This window comes from Mustela lutreola, chromosome 8 (assembly GCF_030435805.1).
Source record: "Mustela lutreola isolate mMusLut2 chromosome 8, mMusLut2.pri, whole genome shotgun sequence".
Lineage (NCBI taxonomy): Eukaryota > Metazoa > Chordata > Mammalia > Carnivora > Mustelidae > Mustela > Mustela lutreola.
In genome coordinates, this window is record NC_081297.1 from 33,841,289 (window position 1) to 33,868,991 (window position 27,703).

At 39.9% G+C, this 27,703-nt stretch overlaps 1 protein-coding gene across 4 annotated transcripts in view; it reads left to right on the forward strand.

The window, feature by feature from the left end:
• The window catches only part of CCNY (cyclin Y), a 328,449-nt gene that overhangs the window by 105,659 nt on the left and 195,087 nt on the right, over window positions 1-27,703 (forward strand). The window contains exon 2 of one of the 4 annotated variants that reach the window (XM_059184274.1): window positions 26,560-26,659. The exons of the other annotated variants lie outside the window; for them this stretch is intronic. Within the exon in view, the coding sequence (XP_059040257.1) occupies window positions 26,632-26,659 (28 nt within the window). The 5' untranslated portion in view covers window positions 26,560-26,631. The remainder of the gene's footprint in view (window positions 1-26,559; window positions 26,660-27,703) is intronic. 4 annotated transcript variants of the gene reach the window in all.

The window sequence follows — 27,703 nt, forward strand, 5'->3', positions numbered from 1 at the left end:
CTTCTTATGAGGTGCCCTTACGGGACCTCTTTTGGTGAGCAGGTAACTAGCTCATTGTTAGGGTATTGTATACAAAGGGTTATTTATAACGAATGGAAATCATATGCTCTTAATAAAGACCAGTGTTGCTTTTGAGTGTCGTTAGCCTAACAGTCTGTGGAGCCATTTCTCGTTGAACAGCTTGGTGGTTCAGTTCAGCCAGACTGTGATGGGAGTGATCACCAGGATCGAAGTTAGCTGTGTTGTTTCTGACGGTGTAGATTATTCATCTGATTTTAGGCGTTATTATAGGATGCTTGGTGTATGATGTTTTGGCCTTCATTTCACTTTTTTATTAGTCCACTGAGGTTTATCTAATACATGTATGTCTCTCTTGTTTTTTATTTGAAAATAACTTAATGCTGATGGTGGGAATCATTGGGAGGTGGCTGAAAGCTGATCACAAAATTATTATTATTATTTTTTCCAGAGTTCAAACATGGTGACAGGTTTCCAGTTTGGAATTCTCACTATAGATGAAGAGACCGACCGTATTAAGCAGAATGCTTAATACTGTAAGGAGTTAAGCAAGCAGAGAAGTTAGGGAGTTCCTTTCTTTTCTAAACTAGTATTTTAGCAGGTGGTAAATCCCCTATGTGGAAATGATTCCAGAATGTGTTGTCTTCAGCTACAGAGAAGAAGTTGGAGAGGAAGTGGATTTCAGGAAGCAAGTGTTGCTGAGAGATGCTTATTCTCTCAGGGGCCTGCTCCTGATCGGTACCCGCAGTGCGGAGGCTCAAGTCATAACAACTGTCGTCCATAGATATACTGGCCCTGAGGAGGGGGCATTTTTCTTTTTTTTTTTTCAGATTATATTTATTTATTTATATAATAGAGACAGAGAGGGAGAAGCAGACTCCCCACTGAGAAAGCAGGGCTTGATCCCAGGATCCTGAGATCATGGCCTGAGCTGAAGGCAGACACTTAAACGACTGAGCCGCCCAGGGACTCTAGGAGGGACATTTTTAAGAAGTGTGAGAATTTGATCCCCCCCACCCCCACCCCCAACCAGGAGTTTAAGGTTCACTTTTTCAGTAGGTCAACAAACATTAGTTCCTCCACGTATATGTTCCCAGCTGGATACCTGGAATGCAAGATCAGTGTAACTCGAACCTTGCTCTTAAGGTCCTAATGGTCTGTTATGGGAGACAGATATGCAAATGGATGATTGCAATATACAGAGGTAGAAGGGAGGCCAGAGGGATTACTTCTACTCTGGTTGATGAGGGGATGTGGTCAGGGAGGGCTTTGCCAAGACAATCGCATGGCAAGGGCAAAAGGGATGGGAGTAGGGAAGAGGCTGGAGGTGTGCTACAGGCAGAAGGAAGCTCTGTCTCTGAAAGATCCAGGGTGGATTGACACATAGGTTCATTCTGAAGTCAGTAAGTAATGTGGAACTTGGTGGCTGAATCCCCGAACATCTTATGTAATGAATTACGCTCATTAGGAGGACATTTGTTCTAAAAGATTCTATAATGGATGGATGTGTATTGGAGACCGGTTTTGTGTATTTTGCATATATTCTGGGATTTTGTAAAATGATAACTCAAAGTTGTAACGTGGGAGACAGAATAGATGTCTTCAGATCTGTGGAGGCAATATGCTGTTTTTGTTGAGTATGAGAAAATAGCCTTCATAGTATCCTAGAACATTCATACTATCAAGTGCCATAGAGATCCTCACTTTACAGATATGGCAGCTGTGCTAAGAGGGATTAGTTTATAGTGGTTTGTGGTCTGAGAGCCAAGTCTCCTGATAGGGGTAGGGGGGAAGGTCAGAGCATTTTCACTCAACACGATTCTCACAACAAGAGAATTAATTTCCCAAGAGGAAATTAATCTTGACTGATCTTAGTTTTTTTTTTTTTTTTTTTTTTTAAAGATTTTATTTGTTTATTTGACAGACAGAGATCACAAGTAGGCAGAGAGGCAGGCAGGAGGGTGGGAAGCAGGCTACCTGCTGAGCAGAGAGCCCAATGTGGGGCTCAATCCCAGGACCCTGAGATCATGTCCTGAGCCTAAGCAGAGGCTTTAACCCACTGAGCCACCCAGGCACCCCACCTTATTTTTTTTTTTTTAATCTGAGTTAGAATTATGTTAATCTGAGTTAGAATTCTGTCTTAGAGAATTAATGTTAGTTATTGAGCTGTGTAACAAATTATCCCCAAATGTAGTAGCTTAGAACAGCAATATTATCTCTCAGTTTCTGTGTCAGCAGTTCAGGCAAGGCTTAGCTGGGAGTCCTTGGCTCAGGGTCTCTTAAAAGATTGCGATTGAGATATCTGCTGGGACTATAGTTCTCTCGAGGCGCAACTTGGAGACATTCTGCTTCCAAACTCACTCAAATGGCTTTTCATGGCATCAAGTGCTCATTGGTTGTTGGCTGTAGACATCAGTTCTTTGCTATATTGGCCTTTCTTTAAGCTGACAACATGGTAGCTGCCTCTGCCCAGAGCACGTGATCTCAGAGACCCTGAGAGAACTGCAAGATGGAAGCCATTGCCTTGATATATGTCAGTTTGAAAGTAACATTCTGTCACTGCTGTTTGTTAGAATCAAGTCCCTAAAATCCACCCTGCGTTCCAGGGGATGGTATTGTATGTGGGTGGGATACCTTGAGATACTTCAGGGGCTGTGTTGGAGATTGCTCACCACAAGCATGAATTCAGACCCTTTAGTCTAATAGAAGTCCACTGAAACTGATTAGGGAGTGGAGGAGGGAAGAATTACTGGAAGTCTTGAGATTTTATGGAAGGCAATATAACTTGAGTCTTACAAGGACTTGGAATAGGCAGTTGGATAGCTTGTAGGAACTGAGGCAGCTATTTAAGTATTTTACTTTTAAATTCTCTTGTCAGTTTTAGTTGATCTGATCTTTCTTTATGTCTCATTTATTTTTCTGTAGATCTTTATTATAAAATAGCTTTTTTTCTTTTTCTCTGGTAGCAAATGTCTACCTCGATGTCTTCAGTTCTAGGTCCACAAAAGTCTGACCAGGATCTGTGCTCCTAATTCCCCAGGTGAAAGTATTGAGTTCATTTAGATAAGTTAATAGGATGGCTTCCCCTGAGGGTATGGACAGAAGCGTTTCCACTGTTTGTTGTGGGGAATGGATATAAGGGTGAAGATGGAGGGGATAGTGAGTGATTGGGGAAGGCCAGAGAAGGGAAGTTAGAAATAATTTTCTCATATATTTGTTTTTAAAATCCATGTTTTGGTTTTCCTATCGCATTTCCACTATAATCCCCAAATAGTAGACCTAAAATGAACTAATTTAGTAAAACTCAGGTTGGGGATAAATTAGCATCGATTTTGCAAAGACAAACCTTAGCAGAAAAGCATGATTATTTATATTAAGAAATTAACAAAAATGTCTTTGAGACTTTTGTTAACTTAAAAGCTAGAAAATCAGTAAATTTTGGGTAAAATTACCGATAAAATTACCAATAAAATTTAAATAAAATTACGATTTCTCTTTCTGAACTTGCCCCTTATAAATTCCAGGTTCATCCACTTTTTACAAAACATTTTTATGCTGTGAACATCTGTCAGTTTTCTTATCTTAGGTTTTTTTTTTTTTTTAAGCAGTTTATGTAACCTAAAATGAAATTAGCATTTATTTTCTAAAACTGCCCCTTTAGTGTCTTCACATACACTATGCTTTTGGCTATAATTGATTTAAATAAATTATAAGGAGTCAAAGAAGATTTTTTTGGACATATTTGCATGTTTACTTCCATAGCATTTTAAAATAATGCACACTTTGACATAGTTGTAAAAATTTTTGTATTAAGAAGATAGGAATGGAAAGCCTTTCCTGTAGTATTTTTCTTTTTGCTTTGTAGATTACTCAGGTGATTAGTTTTGGGTTTTGTCTTTACAGTGTGATTTGAGCAGTCCAGTAGTAGCTTTAATTAAAGCAGATTAAGTATGTGGTAAATGTTTAACTTTATACATGGTAAGACATTGTTTTGTTGGTTAAAAGTTGAGACTGGCAGAGGAGTCTCTGGGAACTGCTGTGTGGTAGATAGCTCTCTTAACAGCCCTTGGAAGTTTGTGGGGAAGCTGGTGGTGTGTACAGATGGGGGAAGCAAGGCAAGTGGCTATGGGGCAGGGCAGATGTGGAGACCAGAGGAGTGATTCTAATATGGCAGGGTCCACTTGGTTTCAGTAAGGTTTGCTGGGTGGTGCTGCTTTGGAAAAATCTACTCCTATTATTTAACCTAATGTATTACTCACATAAATACTCCGTTATTGCAGATTTAGATTTGGTAACTGCTGCTATTTCCTGTTAGAATCTGGTAGAGAAAAAAGGCTCTATATCGTAGTTGCAGAGATCTCTGGGAAGATGGAGCAAATTTCTCTGGCTTCTTCTTATTAAGTGCTTTTTACAATTTACTCTTTTCAGGCTGTTCTTTCTTACAATCCTGTCTCTTCGCCCCTTAACAAATGTGGAGTTGACTATGTCACTGTCCTGCCTAAAATCCTGCTTGACTCCTGTTGTGATTGGAGTAAACACAGACTTCCCTGCAGCTCACAGTTGGTAGTGTTTGTCCTTGCCTGCTGCACAAACCTCCCTTCTCCTTTAGCGACATCAGGGGCTTCCTGAATGTTTGTCAGACTACCACGCTTGTCCTCGTCTAGGTCTGTGCATTTGCTGTTGCTTCTGCTTTGCCAGATCTTCCTGAAAAGGATTACCTGGTTGGCTCCTGGGCAGCCTGTGTCACCTTCACAGATGGTCTATTCCTAGAAACACAATCCAGAGAAAGGAATCCTCCCACCATCGTGGCAGCTCCATCATTTTCTCACTTCACTTTGTTGACCTATTTGTTGAATGTCTCCCCTTCACCACCAGACTATATATAAACTCCGTGAGGATAGGGACTATGTCTGTCTTGCCCATCATGATATTCCCATTACCTGGGAATTTGGGTTTGTCTGATGCTTTCTCTTGATTAGATTCAGGTTGTATATACATTTTGGCAGCAATATTGCAGAAGTGATGCATCCTATCAAGAGGCACATGCTATCCAGTCTTCTCAGCATCAGCGATGTTAACTTTGTTGCTTGGTTAAGGGGTGGTACCATTCAGGTTTCTTCAGGGTAATGTAGCTTTAATGAGTAACAATAAGTTATTTGTGGGGAGAATGAGATGATGTAAGTATTCTGTTTCTTATTAAACTTTCATTCATTAGTTGTAATGTCCATTAATAATTTTTTAGCGGCTTCTCCTTTTTTTGATAGGCACTATAAGGAAGAGCTCTTCCTTCTCCCCATTTGTATAATTATCAGCATGGAGTCATGGAGTCTTATTTTATTTGGTGAGTTGTAATCTCTTATTTTTTGTAGCTAAAATTGCCCCAGGTTTGGTTGTTGGGAGCCTCTTCAAACTGGTTCCTTTCCAAACTGTGTTCTTTAGATATATTCTTATCATTCCTAAGCACTACCTTAGTTTCTAGCAGGATATTTGCTTTGTAGAAATAAGTTTTCTCTTGGTTTGTAAAAAAGGTTTCTTCCCCTTTAAAAAAATATGGATGTAATGTTTTTCTTTATAGAACGGTACAGTAACATCAGTAGCAAATCATAATGCTTGTCTCTCTCTTAAATAAGTCTCTCTTTTCTTCAACTGTTGTGATTTTACTTGTTGTTTCTGTGAAGTCTAAGAGCAGCACCTTATCTACTTGTGGCTCAGGGGCAAAATAACAGTGTGTAGATGGTCAGCAATACTTCTAGTAATGCCAGTGCATAAAGCTATCTACCCAGAGCTGATCAAATTATATAGGTAAGTAGAAGAAAACATGTCTGTTAAGGATGGGTTTATTGGAGGAAGACGACTGTACTGCACATAAGAACAAGTGAAATTGAAAAGGTGAATTTTGGCCACTGCTTTGTCCTATTCACATGTAAAGTGGTTTGTAGCATTTGTCTCAAGAACTTGGTGTCCTTTGTGACTGCTTGTTGTCCTCACACACAGGAGACAAGGCAAGGCGAAGGCCTGACTGATTCGATCAGTAAAGATATAACAAATCACTTTTAGATTTAGGTGGTTGATTACCTACACACAGAGAAAAGAAGAATACGCTCAAAGGTGTTAGCTTCCTATAGTCTTCCCAATACACCAAACGGTGCCGCTGAAGTAAGAGAGGCCAGCGATTGCCTGTGTCATGTGATACGCTGCCACCAGGAAGCCAAGTCTAGATTGCAGTTAAGTGGGTTTATGTTTTGGAACTCTATCTGGTTGCGGGGTGGACGAGTGTGTTGAGCACCCTATACTTCACCAGACCCAGGACGCAGTGAGAACCTGTCTCATGACAGCCACCAGAGGGGGAGGCTCGTGGGAGATGGTCTCTGCTGTGGTCTGAATGTGGGTCCCCCACCGCATTCATGTGTTGCAATCCTAATGCACAGTGTGATAGTATTGGAAGGTAGGGCCTTTGGAAGGAGCTTAAGTTATGAGGGTGGTGCCCTCAGGAATGTGATTAGTACCCGATGAAAGAGACTTCAAAGAGATCCCTAGCCCCTGCTATCATGAGAGGACACAGTGAGAAGTCTGCAGCACAGAAGAGGACCCTCACCCAATCATGCTGGTACCCTGATCTTGGACCTCTAGCCTCTGGGACTGTGAGACATAAATTTCTGTTGTTTATAAGCTACCCAGACTGTGATATTGTGTTATGGCAGCCCAGCTGGCCTAAGACAGTCTCTTAGCGGCTCTGTAGACCAGCCCCCCTTCTTGTGATATAGGAAGATTATAAGATATTCCTCCAAGTCATATTAGCTGTGGTTCAGACCTTGCCTTCATGGGCTGTTTGGATAAACACAGGGTATCACAGCAGACCCATTCTTCTGTACCTCTTTCACTTCGTGGTGTAATTGATACCTCCATACGTAATAGTTCTATCGCTTCTGATTGTCATTCACCAAGCTGTTTTCTTCCATTGTCTTGTCCCACCTGTGTACAGGTCTGTTCTGTAAGAAGCTATTGTGTGAATGTGAATGAGGTTGCTCTCAGGGCCTTTTTTCTGTCTACTGTACTCTTTATATCCAGTCTAAGTTCGAGGATGCCATTTGTTGGAGAATCCTATTTCCAGTGAAGCTATCCTTGATATATCCAGAGCCATTGGACTTCTGCAGACATTATCTCATTGTAAATAACTATGTGTGTGTGTTTTTAATTGTGGCAAAATTAGAGGTGACATAAAACTTAAATTTTTAAGGGTACAGTTAAGAACCACTTAGATACATTCCCACTGTGGTACAGCCATCAGCAGTATCCCCAGAACTTTCTCATTTTCCTAAACTCAAACTGTACTTACGGAATAATAACTCCCCATCTCCTCCTTCGCAGCCCCTGACAACTCCCTTTCTGCTTTCTGTCTCTCTGACTGGCTACCCCAGGTACCTCAAGTATGTATCCCATATGCCGAATTTGTCTTTGTGACTGGATTATTGGCCTTAGCAGAATGTCTTCAAGGTTCATCCATGGTGTAGCATCTGTCAGAATTTCATTCCTTTTTAAGGCCAAATAATTTTCCATCATAATACATATATCACATTTTGTTTATCCATTCATCTACTGATGGACATTTGGGCTCCTTCTGTCTTCGGACTATAGTGAATAATGCTTCTGCAGACATGGGTGTATAAACTTCTAATTCTTTTCGGTATATATCCAGAAATGGAGTTGCTGGATGGACCTGTGTTTTGAAACTTAATTTTTGGTGAATTTGTATTGTCACTTCATCTTAAATGTGATATGAATCAGATTGATCCAGAAGTTGGTTTGCCATGTCATATTTACCTTTATGAGACCAAAATGAATGATTTTGTTTTAAAAGACAGTATTTGTTATTTCCTCGATTATAGGAGCAGTATATTCAGTGTAGAAAACTTAGAGAAGTCTATAGAAAAATATTACCTATAATCCCACTATGCAGAGCACTGCTTGTTTTAAGTATTTTATACTATTATTTTACAGTAATCTGAACAAAAATACCCAATGATATGTTTAGATACATGTATCTTTTAAAAAATAAAAAAATATAGGTGTGTGGAATCGAAGGCAAGTTTATGTAGTGGGAGATTACCAGAACGCAGGTGTTTATTCATCTACTTGTTCAGTGGTTTGTATTCTCTTGAATACACTTATCTTGTGTACATAGATGTAGATGTATATTTCAAATTGGGGTCGTGCTGTTACTATGACTCCGAATTTTCTTTTTCTCTTACTATAAAATTAATTCTAATAATAATTCTAATACTTGTAAGTAATCTTCTAACATGATATTACTGTAGGTTGTACTTTTATTTTTTTTTTTTAAAGATTTTATTTATTTATTTGAGAGAGAGGGAAAAGGAGGGAGAGAGAGTATGAGCAGGGGAAGGGCAGAGAAGAGGGAGAAGCAGACTGACTCCCTGTTGAACAGGGAGCCCCACACGGGTCTGGATCGCAGGACCCTGAGCTGAAGGCTGACACTTAACTGACTGAGCCACCCAGGTACCCCAGGTGTATCAATTCTGTATTTAATCATGACAGTACTAATTATGGTAGCATTGAATTCTTAGATTTAGATTTTGTCCTTTAGGTTTTTCTTTCTTTTTAAAAACTGTCATAAATAATAATATATTTTATTCTAATGTCTTTGGAGGCATTTCCTTAGACATTTCTGAAAGTTCTTTGCCTCTTTTAAAAAAAGATTTAATTAATAAATTTATTTGAGAAGAGAGCAAGAGTGAGAGAGCACAAAGTAGGGGGAGTGGTAGAGGGAGCAGTAGAGGGAGCAGTAGAGGGAGAAGGAGAAGCAGGCTCTTTGCTCAGCAAAGAGCCTGATGTTCGGGACTTCATCCCAGGACTCTGGTATCATGACTCGAGCCGAAGGCAGATAATTAACTGACTAAGCCACCCAGGCGTCCCATCCTTTGCCTTTTTGAGGCGAAGGAACAAAACTTGACACATAGTAGGCAGGAATTAAAAAAACTACATGATATTTTTCAGGCATATGTTGGTAATTTGTATTATCGTTTTGAGAATTGTCAGTTTGCTCACTGAAATCTTCATTAATTCATTAAAAAATAATATTGAACATCTGCTGAGGAACACAGTATTAAGTATGAAAGTATTATAAAGATACACAAGGCATGACCTCTGATTTCTAGGTTACTAAATTTGAATATAGGTCATGGAATTCTAATAGTGAAAGATGAGAAGTATATACATTATCATTTAAGGCACTGTGTCATTAGTACCACATTAGTTGTTACAAAAGTAGATGCTAAAATCAGATGAAAAAACAATATGCTGTAAGATGTCAAAGGTGGAAGAGAGAACTTTTACCTCCAGTAATTTGAGATGGCTTCATGGAATAATGGATTGGACTGGGTCTTTTGGGTGGGTGGTTCTGGTGAATAGAAGAACATAAGACATTTCATGTAGAAGGGGAATGACAATAGGAAAGGCCTAGAGGTGGGAATCTATAGGATTTATTTGGGTCATGGCAAGTAGAGTCAGTTTATTCTCAGAAGAAGGGTAGAATAGTCTGGACAAGTCTTGGTCTGTTGTAGCCTGATGAGTTCATGTGATGTAGGGCCCTGAATGCCGTGTTAAGGAGTATCATGTTTTTTTGGATAGTAGGCTCACTTGCTCAAAGTAGCCCTAGGAAGATTAATATGTTGGAGATACGAGAACTTGACGGGCATGAGAAAAGATCAGAACCAGTGAGATTGGTTGCGCTGGTTCACTGAGAAAATCTGATTGTGGGATAGTTGGAATGAAAAGAAGTTAGACAGAGAAGCTCTCTTGCTGCTGCTGTACTTCCCTCCCCCCAACTCTGACGCTGCAAATGTGCTGAGAGTCAGAGCAAAGGCTTTTACAAAAGTCTTTGTATTCCCCACCCACCTGCCACTGAGTAGTTATGCAATCATTGTTGAAAGAAATGACAGAGGCAGCAATATAATTTTGTGCCTAAAGGTGTAAGAGAGAGGGAGGATTCAGAGTTGACTCTGAATCTTTGGCGATTGGATGAGTGCTATGTTAGTGAAGGGAGGTGGAGAAGTAAGGAAGACTTGGCTTTGAGAAGGGAGAGGGTAAAATTTTTGAGTTTAGGGAGATTTATATACTCTTTTTCAATTGTAGGTGATAGTTTTTCCAAAATTCATTTTGTAGATTCCTGTTAAGAATATAATTTTCGGGACGCCTGGGTGGCTCAGTGGGTTAAGCCGCTGCCTTCGGCTCGAGTCATGATCTCAGGGTCCTGGGATCGAGCCCCGCATCGGGCTCTCTGCTCAGCAGGGAGCCTGCTTCCCTCTCTCTCTCTCTCTGCCTGCCTCTCCATCTACTTGTGATTTCTCTCTGTAAAATAAATAAATAAAATCTTTAAAAAAAAAAAAAAAAAAGAATATAATTTTCAAATGCAAGTAATGTGGAAAGATCTGAATGTTCCCATCCCCAGATTGGTGTCAAGGAAATGATGGAAGTTTACTTGATGACAGATGTGTGTTACAGCACTCTTGGTGGTTTGGAATCCCTTGATATCTCATATCTCATATGATATCTGGTCTTTTAATCCTTTCACCCATAATTCTTATCCTTTGGAACAAGAGAATGGACATGCAGGGGTGAAATTGAAGTATTCAGATTTAATAGAATTTTTTTTTATTCTTCTTTTTAGGTTATTCAGCCTAGTGTTGTTCTACATCAACACCAATAACAGAAAGTTGACTAACTTTTACACCCTATTTGTAACACATTAAAGAATACATTTCTTAAAAGTTTTGAATTCTTATGTGAAAGTCAGCTTTAGTATGAACATTACCTTCATTAGTATGTTTATTAGGCAATTCACCTCTGTGAATTTTGACTTTGTACTTCATTTTTTCTAGCTACTGGTTTTGTGTTTTTCCAAAAATATGGGTTCTATATACATTAGCCTACTGTCTTATAATTATTACCGTTTAAAAAAACTTCTTTGGGGCACCAGGGTGGCCCAATTGGTTAAGCCTCTGCCTTCAGCTCAGGGATCCTGGGATGGAGCCCCATGTCTGGTTCCCTGTTCAGCAGGGAGTCTGCTTCTCTCTCTCTCTCTCTCTGCTTCTGTGTGTGCGCGCTTTCTCTCTCAAATAAATAAAACCTTAAAAAAATTACCAAAAAAATCTTCTTTTACAAATTGAGGTCTTTACCAAAGCAAAGGCTGCATTAATCTGGGGAATGGTTCCAAGAGACAGTTGAGCACTTGTTGAAATGTGGATTTTTTTTTTTTTTTTTTTTTTTTTTTTTAATTTTAGAGAGAGAAAGAGCGTGTACACAGGGACTGTGAGGGGAAGAGGGAGAGAGAGAGAATCTCAAGCAGGCTCCATGTCTAGTGTGGAGCCCTACACAGAGTTCAGTCTCATGACCCTGAGATCATAATCTGAGCTGAAATCCAAATGCTTAACTGGCTGAGCCACCCAGGAATTCCAACGTGTGGAAATTTTTTGTGAGTTCTCCTAGTGCTGGTATAAATTCCAAGTACACAATGTATATGCTTGTGAGACTAGCCAGTTAGGACATGTTTAATAGTCACCTTAAATGTATTTTGCATCATGTTGAAATTCAGGCATTAATGCTTTGGAAGGTGGAAAATTCCAAATATAGGTGAAAGATTTTTTATCACTGGGCTTCATACTTGAGAGTCAGTTCTGTCTCAAACTTAACTGGTAATGTTTATTGAGCTGGTGAGGTTTATGGAGTATAAATAAGATATGTTATCTTTCCTGGAGGACATGGATTATTTTTCTGGAGGGCATTTGAAATTGAAAGCAAAAGTAACATAAATTTGATACTCAACTAGAAAAGAAAAAATATATATTTACACGTATATGTTTAACTGTCTTCATGATGTAAAGCCTTGGGTAGTATCAATGGTTGACTCTTCTACTGCAGTGTTAGTATCTTAAGGTCAAAAGAAACCCTAGGTTAATTTCTTCTGTGCTTAACAGATGAGACATTTTTGTGCTTCCTACTACCAATTGAATAAATTATAAACTCCACAGAGTAAAAGCCACAGAAGAATAAATAACCAGAGCTAAAATGGTTTCTGATTTGTATGTGGTTACTGTCAGGATTACCTGCCATAGGGTTACCTGTTGTAAATTGAGATCTTTTTCAACTTCCTTGGCTTCTGAGTTGTCAGTTCTCTTTTGCCCCCATTAATTTTTGTATGTTAGAGATTTCCAGGGGCACCTCGGTGGCTCAGTCATCAAGCGTCTGCCTTTGGCTCAGGTCACAATCCCAGGGTTTCAGAATCGAGTCCCACATCAGGCTCCTGGCTCAGTGGACCTCTCCCATTTCTCCTGCTTGTATTCCCTCTCTTGCTATCTCTTGTCTCTGTCTCTCTCTCTCTGTGTTAAATAAGTAAATAAAATCTTTTTTTTTTTTTTTTTTAAAGATCTTATTTGTTTGACACAGAGAGAGAGAGAGTACAGGTAGGCAGAGTGGCAGGCAGAGGGAGAGGGAGAAGCAGGCTCCCCGCTGAGCAGAGAGCCTGATGCAGGGCTTGAACCCAGGACCCTGGGATCATGACCTGAGCTGAAGGCAGATGCTTAACCGACTGAGCCACCCAGGTGCCCCAATAAATAAAATCTTAAAAAGAAAAGAAATTTCCCGTTAAGTATAATATTAGATAAAAAATAATTATTAATCTAAATAAAATATTTAGTAGTATTAATATTAGTTAGAAAATTGTATTCTGCCTGTATGAGGTATTAACCTTTGGAGAGGCTGAGTGAAAAGTATAATATGGGAACTCTGAAATTTTATAGTTCTTCTGTAATCTGAAAATTCTCTCAAAATAAGTTAAAAGTGATATAGTTATATAAGTTTATATAATAAACATATTAAATAATAAGTTAAAAATGATTAGATTGATTTATCAGCTACAGAATTATTAGTGTATCACAAAACTGGATAGAAGACATTTGTTTGTCTGTTGTAGGGAATGGGAAGAGATTGAGATCCTTGTTCATGTTCATTGACCTGAAAAATTTAAGAGTTGATGTATCTCAGGAGGATGAAGATGCTGTGTTAGAGTGGTTAGTAAATGCATTCCTTATTCTTTCTCATTTTCTGTGTCTGTATGTGCAGATACATGCAAAGATACTAATTTGTGTACATATGTGCACAAAGTGCATCTCAGTGAGCTCACTGGCTTTCTAAAAATAATAACTTCCTTTTAGCTTGTTACACATATGTTTTCTTGATGATATGCTTTTTGAAAATAAATTAGATTCTTTTATTTTGCAAAAAGCAGGATGTGATTCATATACAAGTTGAGTGAAGAAATGAGGGGTTTTTGTTTGTTTGTTTTTGAAATGAGCGGAATTCATTCCCAAGAACAGTGAGGAAGTCTTTTGTGCAGTGGATATACCATTGGACTAAGGTTAACATTTGTAGGTTTCAGCGTCAGAGGATTTCAGTCAGATGCATACTTTATGTTATTAGTTTATGTTTAAGTTATTGCTGACATCTCTGTTAACAGATGAGTGTTTGTGGTTTTCCAGCAGTTGCTCTAGAGGCCGAGTGACAGCTTCGTGTGGACACCAGCCTTGAAGATTAGGCTGCATGCATTTCCATTCTTTATTAGTTAAGTCCTGTTTTATCTTCTTTGAGCCTACCCTTTCCTTCCGTTCTAGGGCAGTGCCCTCCAGGAGAGTTTCTGATGGTGGAAGTGTTCCATATCTGCACTGTCTAATATGGTAGCCACTGGCCACATGTGGCTATTGAGTACTTGAAATGTGGGTAGTGTAACCGAGGAATTGAATTTTAGGTTTTTTTTTTTTTTTTTTTTAAATTTTAAAGAATCTAAATGTAGATAGCCATACATGGTTCATGCCTGTTGTTGGATAGCACAGGTCTCGGGCTGTCGTTGCTAGTTCCTTGAGAGATGTGCTTTGAATGCCAGTGTAAGTGTGATGGAAGGGAATGGACAGAGACATTCAGAGGGTAACTGAATTGTCCATTGCTCAATACAAAATCTCCACTAAAAGGGTTTCAGCTGACTTGCTATGGAAACAGTGTTACTTGTTTCCTTGCCCTTGTTTCCTTACCTTGCCTGAGAGGTACCTTTTGGGGACCATTATAAAACTTAAGTTTTTTCCGTTTAACTTTTCCATGTAAATAAACATACTTCTGTCTCATCATTTTCAGTCAGTGTATAGTATTCTGTTTTATGATTCTGCCATCATTTATTTATCTAATCATCTTTTATATTGTGGACAATTTTTATTTTTCATAAAATTCTTAGAAGACATTAGAAGACTTAATGTTTTGGGTTTACATCTTTGTTCCTTAGGAAATTCTTAGGATTAGCATTTCTAAGTCAGAGGGTAGTAGGTATATATTTAGATTTTTGTTTTGTTTAATGTACATTGCTAAAGTGCTGTCTGTTGCCACCTGCTCTCACCTTCCCCACAAGTTGTGCAGTTTGCCCTCTAAACTGGCATTTGTGAAAGGTGGTTCATCTGGATGAGAAACATTTTAGGGATTTTATGTTTACACAAAGGTACCTTTAAGGTAGCATCCACATATTCATAAATCTTTTGTCTATTTTTTCTGCTTCATTCAGGGCAATAATAAAGTGACCCTGAATTCTTGGGTTGATGTTGGGGTGATATCTTTAAAGGGGCCTCCGTGGAGTGAGGCTGAAGTTCATTTGGCTGGTCTGTTGCGAGCCATTGCCAACATTCTCTCTGCCTGGGGCTCTGTACATGCTGTCTGTTGCATCACTTAATAGAGAAACCTGGTTCCTGGGACAGCAAGTCTGGAGCCCTGCAGCCCTCTCTTCATGGGCTGAGGTACATGGCTCAGTGTTGTTGCCCTGGGCGCCAGTGCTGCTGCCTTCTCCCATACCAGAGGCCCACCTCAGCACGATGGTGTGGTGTTTGTGAGGCTGGCACATCTTCTGCTGGAGTTAGCCAAATGGCTGGTCATTGCTTCCAGTCTGGCTTTGAAAAACAGATGCTTATTTTACATTTGGGACAAAAGGGGACCTTTTTTTCTTTCACACTTTTGGTTAGGATGTGCTCTTATCTTTGTTTTGAGAAAGGTCTCAAGTTCAGAGCTTCTTGAAAGAAAGTGGTCTGTGTTATTTTTTTAATCTTTATTTTTAAAAACAGTTTTTTTGGAGCAGTTTCAGTTTACAGCAAAAATGAGGAGAAAGTACAGGGATTTCTCCTATAGCCCATGGGCCCCCCCAGCCCCCCAAGCATAGCCTCCCCCATTATCAGAATCCCCCACCAGTGTGGTACGTTTGTTACAGTTGGTGAGCCTGTGGTGATGCAGCATAATCACCAGAGACCATTGTTTACCTCAGAGTCCGCTCTTGGTGTTCTATATTCTGTGGGTTTGGACACATGTACAATGATGGCATGTATCCATCAGTATACAGAATATTTTCACTGTCCTAAAATCCTCTGTGTGCCTTCTATTTGTTCCTCCCTTCCATCCCAACTCCTGGCAGCCACTCATCTTGTTACTGTTTCCATAATTTGGCCTTTTCCAGAGTATCATATGGTTGGAATCACAACCTTTTCAGATTGGTTTGAAGGGAGGGAAAAATTATTTTCTATCCATTAAGTTCTTCCAGCTGGACTGAGAATTAAATTTACATGAGACAGATTAATAGGAGAAATAAGCAAAGTTTTATTACATGTGCACAGAGGCACAGTAAGGAACTTGAGAAAGAAATGACCGAGGTAGGCAATTTTTATACTTTCAGACAAAGGGACAATAAATCTGCAAGGAATTGACAGGACAAAGAAAGCTTGACTTTAGGAGTGTCTGTTAGTAAGGAATTCTAAACAGAATTTGGGCTGGGGTACTAAATTTGTAAAAAGTAACAAGTGTTGTTTATATAGCATTCTGGACTCTAAATTTCCCATCTCTGGTGATAAGGATGTCTCTTTAGCTCCTGGTATGGGGGGGTAGCTTTTTTTCTTCTTCTTTTTTAGGATTTTATTTATTTATTTGAGAGAGAGGGAGACCGAGCACAAGTGAAGGGGGAGGGGCTAAGGAACAGGGAGAAGCAGACTCCCTGCTGAGTGGGGAGCCCAATGTGGGACTTGATGGGGGGCTTGATGTGGAGCTGAGTGTGGGGTTTGATGTGGGGCTTGATCCCAGGACCCTGGGATCGTGACTTGGGCTGAGGGCAAATGCTTAACTGACTGAGCCATCCAGGTGCCTTGAGGATAGCTTTTCCTTGGAAGATTTAGTTCTTGCTTTTAGGGCGATGGAGGAGTGTCTGAATATCATTCTTAGGTAGGAGGTCTCTTTAGTCCTTTTTATTCAGAATAATCAGTGTGCCAGAGTGGCACATTTTGAAGCATTCAAAAAAAGCATTCAGCTTTCCTCCATAGCTTTCCATGGCTGATGGCTCATTTCTTTTGAGGGCTGAATAATAGTCCATCTTCTGAATGTATCACTATTTATCCATTCACCTACTGAGGGACTTCGCGGTTACTTCCAGGTTTTGGCATTTATGAATAGAAAGTGCTGTAAACATCTGCAAGCAAGTTTTTGTGTGGACATAAGTTTTCAGCTCCTTAGAGTAAATACAAGGAATGTGATTGCTGGATTATGGTAAGAATATCTTCAGCTTTGTAAGAAAACACCTAATTGTCTTCCAAAGTACCAGTTTGCACTCCCACTATTCTGTTAATAGTGAGAGTTCCTATTGTTCCACATCCTGGCCAGCATTTGGTATTGCTACTTTTTGTATTTTGGCCATTTTATTGGGTAGTGGTAGTGTGTGGTGGTATCTCGATTTAATTTGCATTTCCCTGATGACGTATGGTGTGGAACATCTTTTCATATGCTTATTTACTTGAATTATTTTAAATAATAATTTTGGAGTTGTGGTGGAAATGGACCTATACTGAAACAGCCTGGGACAGTGCATGGTTACTAGCAGGGAGATGAAATCCTCATACTTTAGAATTCATGATGAAAGATCTTTTCTTTTAATAAGTACTGAACATATGAAAATGTAATGGGCTGTATATAGATGGGAGTAACAGTACTTGCTCATTAAGGAATAGAAAGTTTATGTGGGAAATAAGATTTACAGTTACAAAATAAGAAATCATTATTTTTATGAAACGGTGGAAGAGATGAATAGATTAATGTTTATTGAGAACCTGTTGAGTGCCTGGCACTGTGCTGTGCTTCATACTCATTACTGAGTTTGATATAGCCATAGAGGAAAGTCGGGGGTACTGACAGGAACTGTTGTGTGAGTGTTGCAGGCCGCATGATCCACATTGGGGGAGGACTACCATGGGTACAGTCAGGAGGAGGAGGCGGGCTCAGATGGGACCTTGGAGCACTAAGTGGAATTTTTTTTCTTTTTTTTTTACTAAGTGGAATTTTGATGAAAGGGAGAGAATGAGGTTTCTGAGGCATGGAGGGTGGTATGTAGAAGGCTTGCCTCTCAGTTCTGTGAGGGCAGAGCCCACGCCCCTCCTGTTCACCACTGTACCCCAGAATCCAGCACAGTGCTGGCACTAGGAGATGCTCAGCAGAAAGTAATGGACTAAGTGATAGGTGGTAGATGCCCGGTAATTCTTTTTCAAATAAAGTGGATTTGCAGTGAGCGTTTCAGAGAGCAATTCTGGCACCGTAAAAGGTTCATACAGGAGTTAAGAGAGAAGACTGGAGAGGTTGTCTGAGGCCTTATGGAAGGCAAGGGAATTTCAGCTTTATTCTTTGGTAGTAAAGAGTGTTTTTTCTTAGCAGGGGAATGATGGGATGATTGAGTTTTTAGGGGTTCATTGGATATCAGTGAGTAGGTTATGTTGGAGGGGGAATTAAATAAAGAGGGAAATCAGAATTCCTGTCTGGAGACAGGGATATTTCTCAGTGTCATTACCTTTAAAATTATTGAAAGGCAGGAAGACCCAAGGGTCAGGAGCTGGGTCTCTTCAGTTGGGCTTAAGGTTGGCTATCTGTGAGAACCTGGGCCTGTTACTTAACTTCCTTCAGCCTCAACTTCTTTTTCTGTAAAATGGGGATAATAAGAATATTTATATCATAGAATTGTTTTAGAGATAAAATGAAAGAAAAGGTAAAGTACTTGGTACAAAGGAAACAATAGATACCAGTTATTAGTGATATTGCTAGGTAAAGATCATTTCTTATGAGATATGGGCTTAAATTTTAAAATTTAAAATTTTATGGATTTTACAGAGTAAAACAAATACCTTAAAACGTGGGACAGTTTAGACATCTCTGGAATGCAGTCCTGAAAGAGACTGGCTTCACAGAGGTGGCCTCTCCTAGAGACATCACATGCTGTTTGTCAGAGTGCGTCTTCCCTCATGAGCAGTATGAGGTGGGCAGAGTTGTTAGGACATACCTGTATAAATGTATCTTTTCCCTGGACATTTTTACAGCTCTGCAATTTAAACATCATTTTCCTAAACCAGAAAAAGGCATGTCTCAATTACCAGAAGTTAAAAATTTCATTGACCAAAACCTACTCTCAGGGGACTTCTAATTTTGTCTATCCTCATATACCGCTCCCTCCCCCCACAATAGCCCCCCTTTTAACATCTTTATTTTATTTTATTTTTTCAGTGTTCTAAGATTGTTTATGCACCACACCCAGTGTTCCATGTAATATGTGCCCTCCTTAGTACCCACCACCAGGCTCATTCGTCCCCTGACCCCCCCCCCCCACCCAAAAATCCCCAGTTTGTTTCTCAGAGTCTGCAGTCTCTCATGCTTTATCTCATGCTTTATTTCCCCCAATTCACTTTTCCTTTCCTTCTCTAATGTCCTCCATGTTATTCCTTATACTCCACAAGTAAGTGAAACCATGTGATAATTGACTCTCTGCTTGACTTATTTCACTCAGCATAATCTCTTTCAGTCCCATCCATGTTGATACAAAAGTTGGGTATTCATCCTTTCTGATGGAGACATAATACTCCATTGTATATACGGACCATATCTTCTTTATCCATTCGTCCATTGAAGAGCATCTTGGCTCTTTCCCACAGTTTGGCAATTGTGGCTATTGCTGCTATGTACATTGGGGTACAGATGGTCCTTCTTTTCACTACATCTGTCTTTGGGGTAAATACCCAGTAGTGCCATTGCAGGGTAATAGGTAGCTCTATTTTTAATTTTTTTTAAAGATTTTATTTATTTATTTGACAAAGAGAGATCACAAGTAGGCAGAGAGGCAGGCCGAGAGAGAGGGAGAAGCAGGCTCACTGCTGAGCAGAGAGCACAATGTGAGGCTGGATCCCAGGACCCTGAGATCATGACCTGTGCTGAAGGCAGAGGCTTAACCCACTGAACTACCCAGGTGCCTCTATTTTTAATTTTTTGAGGAATCTCCACACTGTTTTCAAAAGTGGCTGCACCAACTTGCATTCCCACCAACCGTGTAAGAGGGTTCCCCTTTCTCCACATCCTCTCCGACACCTGATGTTTCCCGTCTTGTTAATTTTGGCCATTCTACCTGGTGTAAGGTGGTATCTCAATGTGGTTTTGATTTGAATTTCCTTGATGACTAATGATGATGAACACCTTTTCATGTGTCTGTTAGCCATTTGTATGTCTTCTTTTGAGAAGTGTCTGTTCATGTCTTCTGCCCATTTTTGGACATGGTTATCTGTTTTTTTTTTGGGGTGTTGAGTTTGAGGAGTTCTTTATAGATCTTGGATATCAGCCCTTTGTCTGTAGTGTTGTTTGCGAATATCTTCTCCCATTCTGTGGGTTGCCTCTTTGTTTTGTTGACTGTTTCCTTTGCTGTGCTGAAGCTTTTTATCATGATGAAGTCCCAAAAGTTCATTTTTACTTTTATTTCCTTTGCTTCTGGAGACGTGTCTTGAAAGAAGTTGCTGTGGCCGATGTTGAAGAGGATGCTGCCTATGTTCTCCTTTAGGATTTTGATAGATTGCTGCCTCATGTTGAGGTCTTTTATCCATTTCGAGTGTGGTGTGAGAGAATGGCCGAGTTTCATTCTTCTATACATAGCTGTCCAATTTTTCCAGCACCATTTCACAATACCCTTTTTAAAACCTGGCAGTATAGATGCTGGTTTAAAATGCTTGGTTAATACTCAGATAGAAGGGCATTAGTTACTTATTTTTGTATCAATATGAGGAAATGGGTAAAATCATTCGAAGAGTGATTTAGGTGAACATGCTAAAGGAACTCATGCTAGAGGAAAGTACAAATGGATAGAACCTGGAATTGAACACAGATGAGGCTGCTGAATGAGTCCTTTTGCTAGAGGTCATTATGACAAATATGCGTGCTGCTCATTTGGGAAGGCACCTCTGTAGTGGAAAAATACCTAACCAGAAACCAGGAGACCTGGTACAGTATTCATTCAGTCTTTAGATGCATGACCTTGGGTGAGTCTTGTCAGTGTTCTGGGGTTCAAGCTTTCATCCTCATCTCTAGCCCTGATTTGTAGAAACTACTCTGCTGCAAAAGTGGGATAATCATAGTCTTTTCCTATTTACAGAAAAGAGCTTTTTTTTTTTTTTTAAGATTTTATTTATTTATTTGACAAAGAGAAATTATAAGTACACTGAGAGGCAGGCAGAGAGAGAGAGAAGGAAACAGGGTCCCTGCTGAGCAGAGAGCCCGATGCGGGACTCGATCCCAGGACCCTGAGATCATGACCTGAGCTGAAGGCAGCGGCTTAACCCACTGAGCCACCCAGGTGCCCCAGAAAAGAGCTTTTAAAATTGAATGGCTATGCTATTATTCTGAGTTTTATATAAAATTTTCCGGAGGTTTTTTTTTTTTTCTTGCTTCCCTCCATCTCTACTAGGTGTTCATCTATATGTACTTATTATTTTCATGGATGTGGTAGATTAGGGTCATCATTTTATACTCTGTTCAGCTGTCATAGTTCTGCCATTCCCAGGTTTGTGGTAGAACTGTCTCAGGATATATCATCATTTTACGGTGTTTTCAGAGTGCTTCCCAGAGGTGGAGCTCAGTGATTCCTCCGAGCACTGACTGCTGCACAGACTGGCCCTGTGGGTGGGTGCAGGCTTGCTGCAGGCACTGGGAGTGCTCTTCTTGGTTGGCATTAAAGAAGATTTTTGATGGAGAGTCATAAGATGATAGATTTTAGATTTTCTGAGGGACCTCAGAGATCATCTTACTGGACTCTCCTTAATCAAGGCTCAGAGTTATCTGAGGTCATAAGGCTGGCCTCAATGAGCAGATCTCTGGACTGCAAGCTGGTGTGCTTTCCATTACTGAATTCCGAGATCTTATCACTGTATTCAGAAATCATTCAGTGTTCTACTTTTTGAGTATACAGGACGGAATGGTGGTAGCTTGACTGTTATCTTGAGGAATTTCCTGCTGATCTGACATCATGGAAATCTGTCCAGTTTGCCTTGTGGAAGTTGTCCAGTGCTAAACTTATAAAAAGCAATCTGGACTAATAAATTATCAGGCAGGAATGGCCTTGCAGTGTATTATGGACAAGATTAGTAAAGAGTGTTTTAGGTACTGGTGCTGTGTTGATGACTTCCATGTGGGTATCAGTGGGATAGAGGGACAAAGCAGGACAAATGAGCCTTGACAGAGAACCTTCCTGTGACCTTGGGCTCATCAGCTCTGAATTTCATCTCTCTAGAAGCACTGGCCAAATTATTAAGTGCATGAACATTGTTTGGTGTCAGGGGTAGGTTTGTTGTTAATCGTATTTGCAAAGCCAAGGGTAAAAGGCTCAACAGAGTTTAGGAAAGCTGTGGTCTCTGGCAAGACTTAAACAGACTGTATTAGTAGTCACTGGAAACTTGGAATTCTTGCTTTCAGAAAACACAAAGGAGATCAATTGTTTATGGGAAAGAATTATGAAAATATATATTAAGAGAATAATTTCTTGGCTTAACGTATGCTTTTGAGAAAACTGTTCCATTGGGTTTTCCCCTGTTGAGTTCATTTTGCCTGAGATTTTCATAGGATTTTTATTATTGTGCTGAACTAACACTTAGGTAAGCAGAAGGTATATAAACATTTGCAACTGAAATGTGTTTCTGAGATTAAGTCTATTAATGTACAATCACATGTGTGAGTATTTCATAAATTGGACCTCAGAGAAATCAGTATTTTTTGGGAAAGATTTTATTTATTTATTTGAGAGAGTGAGTGAGAGAGAGAGAGCATGAGTGGGGGGAGGAACAGAGGGAGATGGAGAAGCAGACTCCTCACCGAACAAGGAGCCGGATGTGGGGCTAGATCCTGGGACTCCGGTATCATGACCTCAGCTAAAGACAGATGCTTAACCGACTGAGCCACCCAGAGGCTCCCAAAATAAATATTTTTGTTAGGTTAGAGGTGACCAAATACCATAGAGACTGCATTTGAATTCAGACTTGTGTAACTTCAAATTTTGCAGACCACCTTTAAGAATGTTTTTAAATGTGACCTATACACTTATATACATTAGACTTACCTAAAAATACAGATTTCTAAATCAGAATTTATAGGCATGGGACTGGTGAATATGTTTTCAGTAAATTGCCCAGATGATTTGCCCTTTACCTTATACTCATTCAGGCCTCACAAATCAATCCCAGGATTTCACAGGTGAGGGTATTAGAGGGGAAGTGAGCTTTGTTGCCCCATATATTCTTTCGAGATTTATATTTGCTGTGTACCTGGCAGTGGGCTAGGTATGAAGACTAAATCGAACACTGTAATTATAAACTTAGCTAATTATAGACCTTGGATGATAATGATTCAGAGTCTTCTGCTCTGTTGTTATTGCTGTGCAGTTATTCCAGAGACTTGATGGGGTAATGGGAAGTACTTACTTCATACTTTCCCCATTACTACTTTCCTATCTAATCTTGGATAGAAGCCTGTTCATTGTTGATTGTCTCTTCATAGCTTATTTCACTTACTGTTTTATGTGGTTTAAAAAAAGAGGCTGGATTTCTTTTCTTACCTTGCCTGCTTGGCCTGTGTGTTCCTTCAAAACAGGGGCTGAATGTGGGTGGTGGCGGTAGTCCCATTGCACAGCCCTGTGCAAGGACACGGGAGGAAGGTGATACCTGTTAGGGACTGGCTGATTGATGAGGGGGGACCTGGACAGCTGATAACTCTTTGTTCATTCAGCTCAGACTCTCACAGGCCTCCCCTTCCTATTTCCACTATTGTCGCACTTGTTCCTATTTTTATTTCTCAAGGCTTAACTGGGTGGTTATCCTTGCCTTTTTTTTTTTTTTTTTTGCTTCTAAATCTATCCTTCACAATCTTGCCAGGCTAATTTTCTGCAGACATTTCTTTGAGCAAGTCACTTCCCTCCTCAGCAGCCTTCACTGACCCTTACTGGCACGTGATGCCCTCTGCAGTCTGCCTTTCTAAAGTCTTTTCCTGCCCTACTCAAACTAAGTCTGTACCAGACTTGACAGGTGTTTTCATCCTCCTCACAGTTTGAAGTTTGGGACTTGAGCTTAGGAGGATCAAGATAGGGCAGATATGTATTATTCCTATGGCACTGGCCATAGGCCTTGGGAATTCAATACCCATGTTTGGAAGGCAGGTGGAAGAAGGAGAAACAGGAAAGGATGACCAGTTAGGACAGGAACCATGAGAGGCAGCCACAAAAGTCAAAGGAGGAAAACTTCAAGATGAAGAGGGTGATAAACAGAATTGAATGTTCAGGCAAGTTGGTGAAGGCTGAGTAAATTCCATTGCATTCAGTGGGCTATTAATGGTACTGTGGTGTGTTTCTTAAAGATTTAAGTGGGAGCAGAAGCTTCTGCATTAAAGGCAACAAAGGATGCAGCAATGAGGACAGATTGGTGTGATTTGAAAGTGAAAAGGTAGGTGTTGTTATTTTTTTTTCCCCAAATGGCAGATGCTTATTTTTTTTGAAGGCCCAGAGGAAGGAGCCAGCATAGAAGAAAAGATTCAGAGTAATTTCAAGAGCCAAGCCAGAAGAGGAGGCAAGGGATGGGATCCTCCCCGAGTTAAGGAGTCCCTTAACTCCGACAGTGGGGAAGGAGGAGAGGATGGGAGGCAGAAGGGAGCACTGCGTTCAGATTGCTTCATTTTTATCTGTCATGTAGAAGAGGAATTTCACATGTTAACAGTGTGCATGGGGTAGTTTGAATTGATTCTATGAAGGTGAATTTTTGCAAAAGTCTGTCTCGTGTATCTTCTCTTCACAAGCCTTAGACAACTCACCGTGAGTCTCTGGGATAAGCTCCAGTGCCTTCCAGGGCATGTGAGAACCTTGAAGTGTGTCTCCAATCCATCTCTTAGGCCATTTCTCTCCCTGTGTGCCTTCACAGACTCTATTCCATTTGTCATTCCCTGAACTGTCCCTGGCTTGTTTGCCAATGTGCCTTTGCTCACATTGGTTCCTGCTTTTGCCAGGAATTGCTCTTTCCTGCTCTGCCTTCCTCCTTTGTGTTTCATTATAGTTAATTATCTGTGTATCTCAGCTCATAGAGAATTGAAACACACTGCTTAAAATTAAGGTTGTTTTTATTTTTGCTTTTATTTTTTTTGCTGGGTTATACACTGGAAGGATTTTCAAACCCAGGGGTAATCTTAAATATACTAAAATGTAATAAAATATAAGTGTCAGTGGACATGCCTGATTTGGGCCAACTTGAGTTTGAATTCTGGCTCTGTTTCTCACAGGATATGGTCTGGAGTGGTTACATCCTATCACTTTGTGAATTTACAAAGTAAGGATAACGAAACCTACTTTTTAGGGAGGTGGAGCCTAGGCTTGGTATGTAATAAGTGCTCAGTAGACCTCATTATAGTTGTTAATAATGGATTCCTTGCTTCACAACATTGTTTGGTTGACTATCTGATAGATGATAAAGGGTAGAGCCGTGTGAATTAGTGTCCTCCCCTCATTATGTTAAGTGAAAGTCTGGTGTATTCTACTTTGTACTTCTACTCCAGTGCTGATGTGTCTACTGAAATGGGTATAGTAAAGAGGAAGTGCATGCCTCTTTATGACTATATTGATCTGCTTTCTGAAGTGCCCCACACAAATGACAGTTTCATTTTTTTTCATGGTGACTGAGTAGAAGGAAATATTTATTCTAAGAAACTAGTACATGTATGGTTGATAGTGTCATTTTGTACAGCTTTTTTGATTGACAATAGTTTGGAATAGCATATGATTAGATGTTCATAATATTTATAGCAAGCATAGCAGTATACAGCTTATACAATTAAAGTTTACCAATTACAGTCCTTCTGCTTACAGAACTCAACAAATGATTTATTTTTTGACCCTTTCCTTTTCAGAGCAAATGCTGAGGCTTTGAGGTTTTAGTAGGGCAGCTGTGTGAAGTGTATATGTTATAAAGCTTATGAAACCAGAGATGGAATATTACCATGGGGTTAATTTTTCTTATTAATTTTTAAGGCACTTGGCATTGTTCCTGGATAGCTGATCCTTCAGTTTCTCAGTAGGAATACAGATGTCTCCTAACAGAGAAACAGGAAAAGAAGCTTGCTCTGTGAGAGCTTGACACAGCAATATAAACGTTTTAACAGAGCATTCACTCTGTTGATCTCCATAGCCAGTCACAGGGAGTTTTCTCTGTCATCTTTCTTTGTGATAAGTGTGTGCACATTAATTCTTAGTGCTATAAATATGTCTTGTGACATAAAGCCCAGTGATGAATGATGCTTTCAAACCAAGAGATGGTGGTTACAGGTGCTCTTTCATTATTGAGCCGATTGAAAGTATACTGTGGATTGGTGATGCAGCTTTGATCTTGGCAAACTGTTCCGTGGTTTGTCATATATGCATTCTGACACAATTTATATTCATGTCATTTTAGAGGCCCTAATGTATGTGTCTGGAAAATGGGTAAAATGCCAAAGATAATGCTGACAAAAAGGAGGGAAAAGTGGTCATTGCCAACACTTTGAAATTTCATTGCAGTTTCTTTGGAAGAAATTTGGATTGTTAAAAACAGGATGCAAAACAGACAAAAGCACATGTCACTTGTTAGGAAGTGGTACTAAGTAGGTACTCTGAGGCTTGTCAGTTGACCGAAACAAGGGCTTAAGAATAAGCGTTCAAACTGTAAGAAAGGAAGTTGAAAAACTCAAAGGGAAGGGTGTGGACAGATGAGTGCTTCTTATGGAATGGGGTGGGGAGTGGGGGATTGGAGTTGGGGAGGGTGGGAAAGGGATTTAAGCTGCATTAGTTTTCTGTTACTGCCATACAAATTACCACAAATTTAGTGACCTATACCAACACAAATTTGTTACTTCACAGTGCTGTAGCTTGGGAGGTTCTTCTGGGCCTCAGGGTGCAAAAGTCATCCTGCAGGAGGGCTGTGTTTCTTTTTAGAAGCTCTGGGGGGAGAATCCGTATCCTTGCCTTTTCCTCCTTCTGGAAGTTGCTCACTTTCATTGGCTGTAATGCCCCTTTCCCCATCTCTAAATCCAGCCACAGTGGGTTGAGTCCTTCTCACATCTCATCACTCTGATTTCCCCTTCTGCTTCCCTTTTCTCTTCCAGGGATCATGGCCATTACATTGGACCCATCTGTAATGTGTAGAATACTCTCCCTATTTTAAATTTTGCTGATTAATGACTTTATTCCCTACTGCCATGAAAGGTAATATATTCCTAAGTTCTGGGAATTAGGACATGGATATCTTTGGGGGTCATTACGATGCAATTTTGTTTTGTACTTCTTTTCTAGTTAAAATTTATAAAAGGAAAATTTGCTTTGAGTTTGTGTTACTGTAAAGTGCATTCATAATTCTGCGATTGTGCTCCTAAGGTCACTAGTTTTCAGTAATCTAAATATCGAGACCTACTACTTTACATTTTGGTGGGGTCTTAGTTTTTGCTGCTTCACAAGTGTAACAAATACTGTAGAACTTCAGTTAAGGAGAATATATCCTAGGAATTCTGGAGTACCACTGAAAGTTATAAGCAGTTGAGAGAAAGTGTATTTGTAGGTGAAGAAACAAGTTCTCAGACTGTTACAGTGCATGGAGAAGAGTTTAATAAGGGCAGAAAGTTAAATGCCTTGTTTGCCTGCTGTTATATAGAAGTGAGTCTTTTATGGAAAGCTAAGGAGCACAGCAGAAACACTAGGAGAAAAAGAAACACTAAAGACCAAAGTAAAAGAGATAGGAGAGAATAGAGAGAATTGAGTGGTGGGGCAATTAATGGTGTTAGCACCACAGTCAACAATAGCAGAGAACTGCCCCATTTTTGGGTTTCGGCTGAGCAGCAGAAAAACTGTTACCTATACTATATCTCAGAAGCTCAAAGAGGTGATTTTTGGATCTGTCTTTCTGAGTCTGAGCTGTGGTACATAATGGCCTTATTGAGGAATGTCTGTTATCTCAGTATTCCCTCAGCCCAGTAGTCCTCAAACATTTATGTCTCAGGACCCCATTTACAGTGTTAAGAATTATTGAAATCCTCATACGTTGTGGCAGAAATATAAAATGGTACAGTCACTATGGAAAACAGTTTGGTGGTTTCTCAAAAAGCTAAACATAGAGTTATCCAATGACCCAGCCATTCAATTCCTAGGTATATGCTGAAGAGAACTGAAAACATGTGTTAAACACAGTTTTCCATTGTGGTGGTGCCAGTTTCCAGCCCCACCAACAGTACTCAGAGGTTCCTTTTCTTCCACATC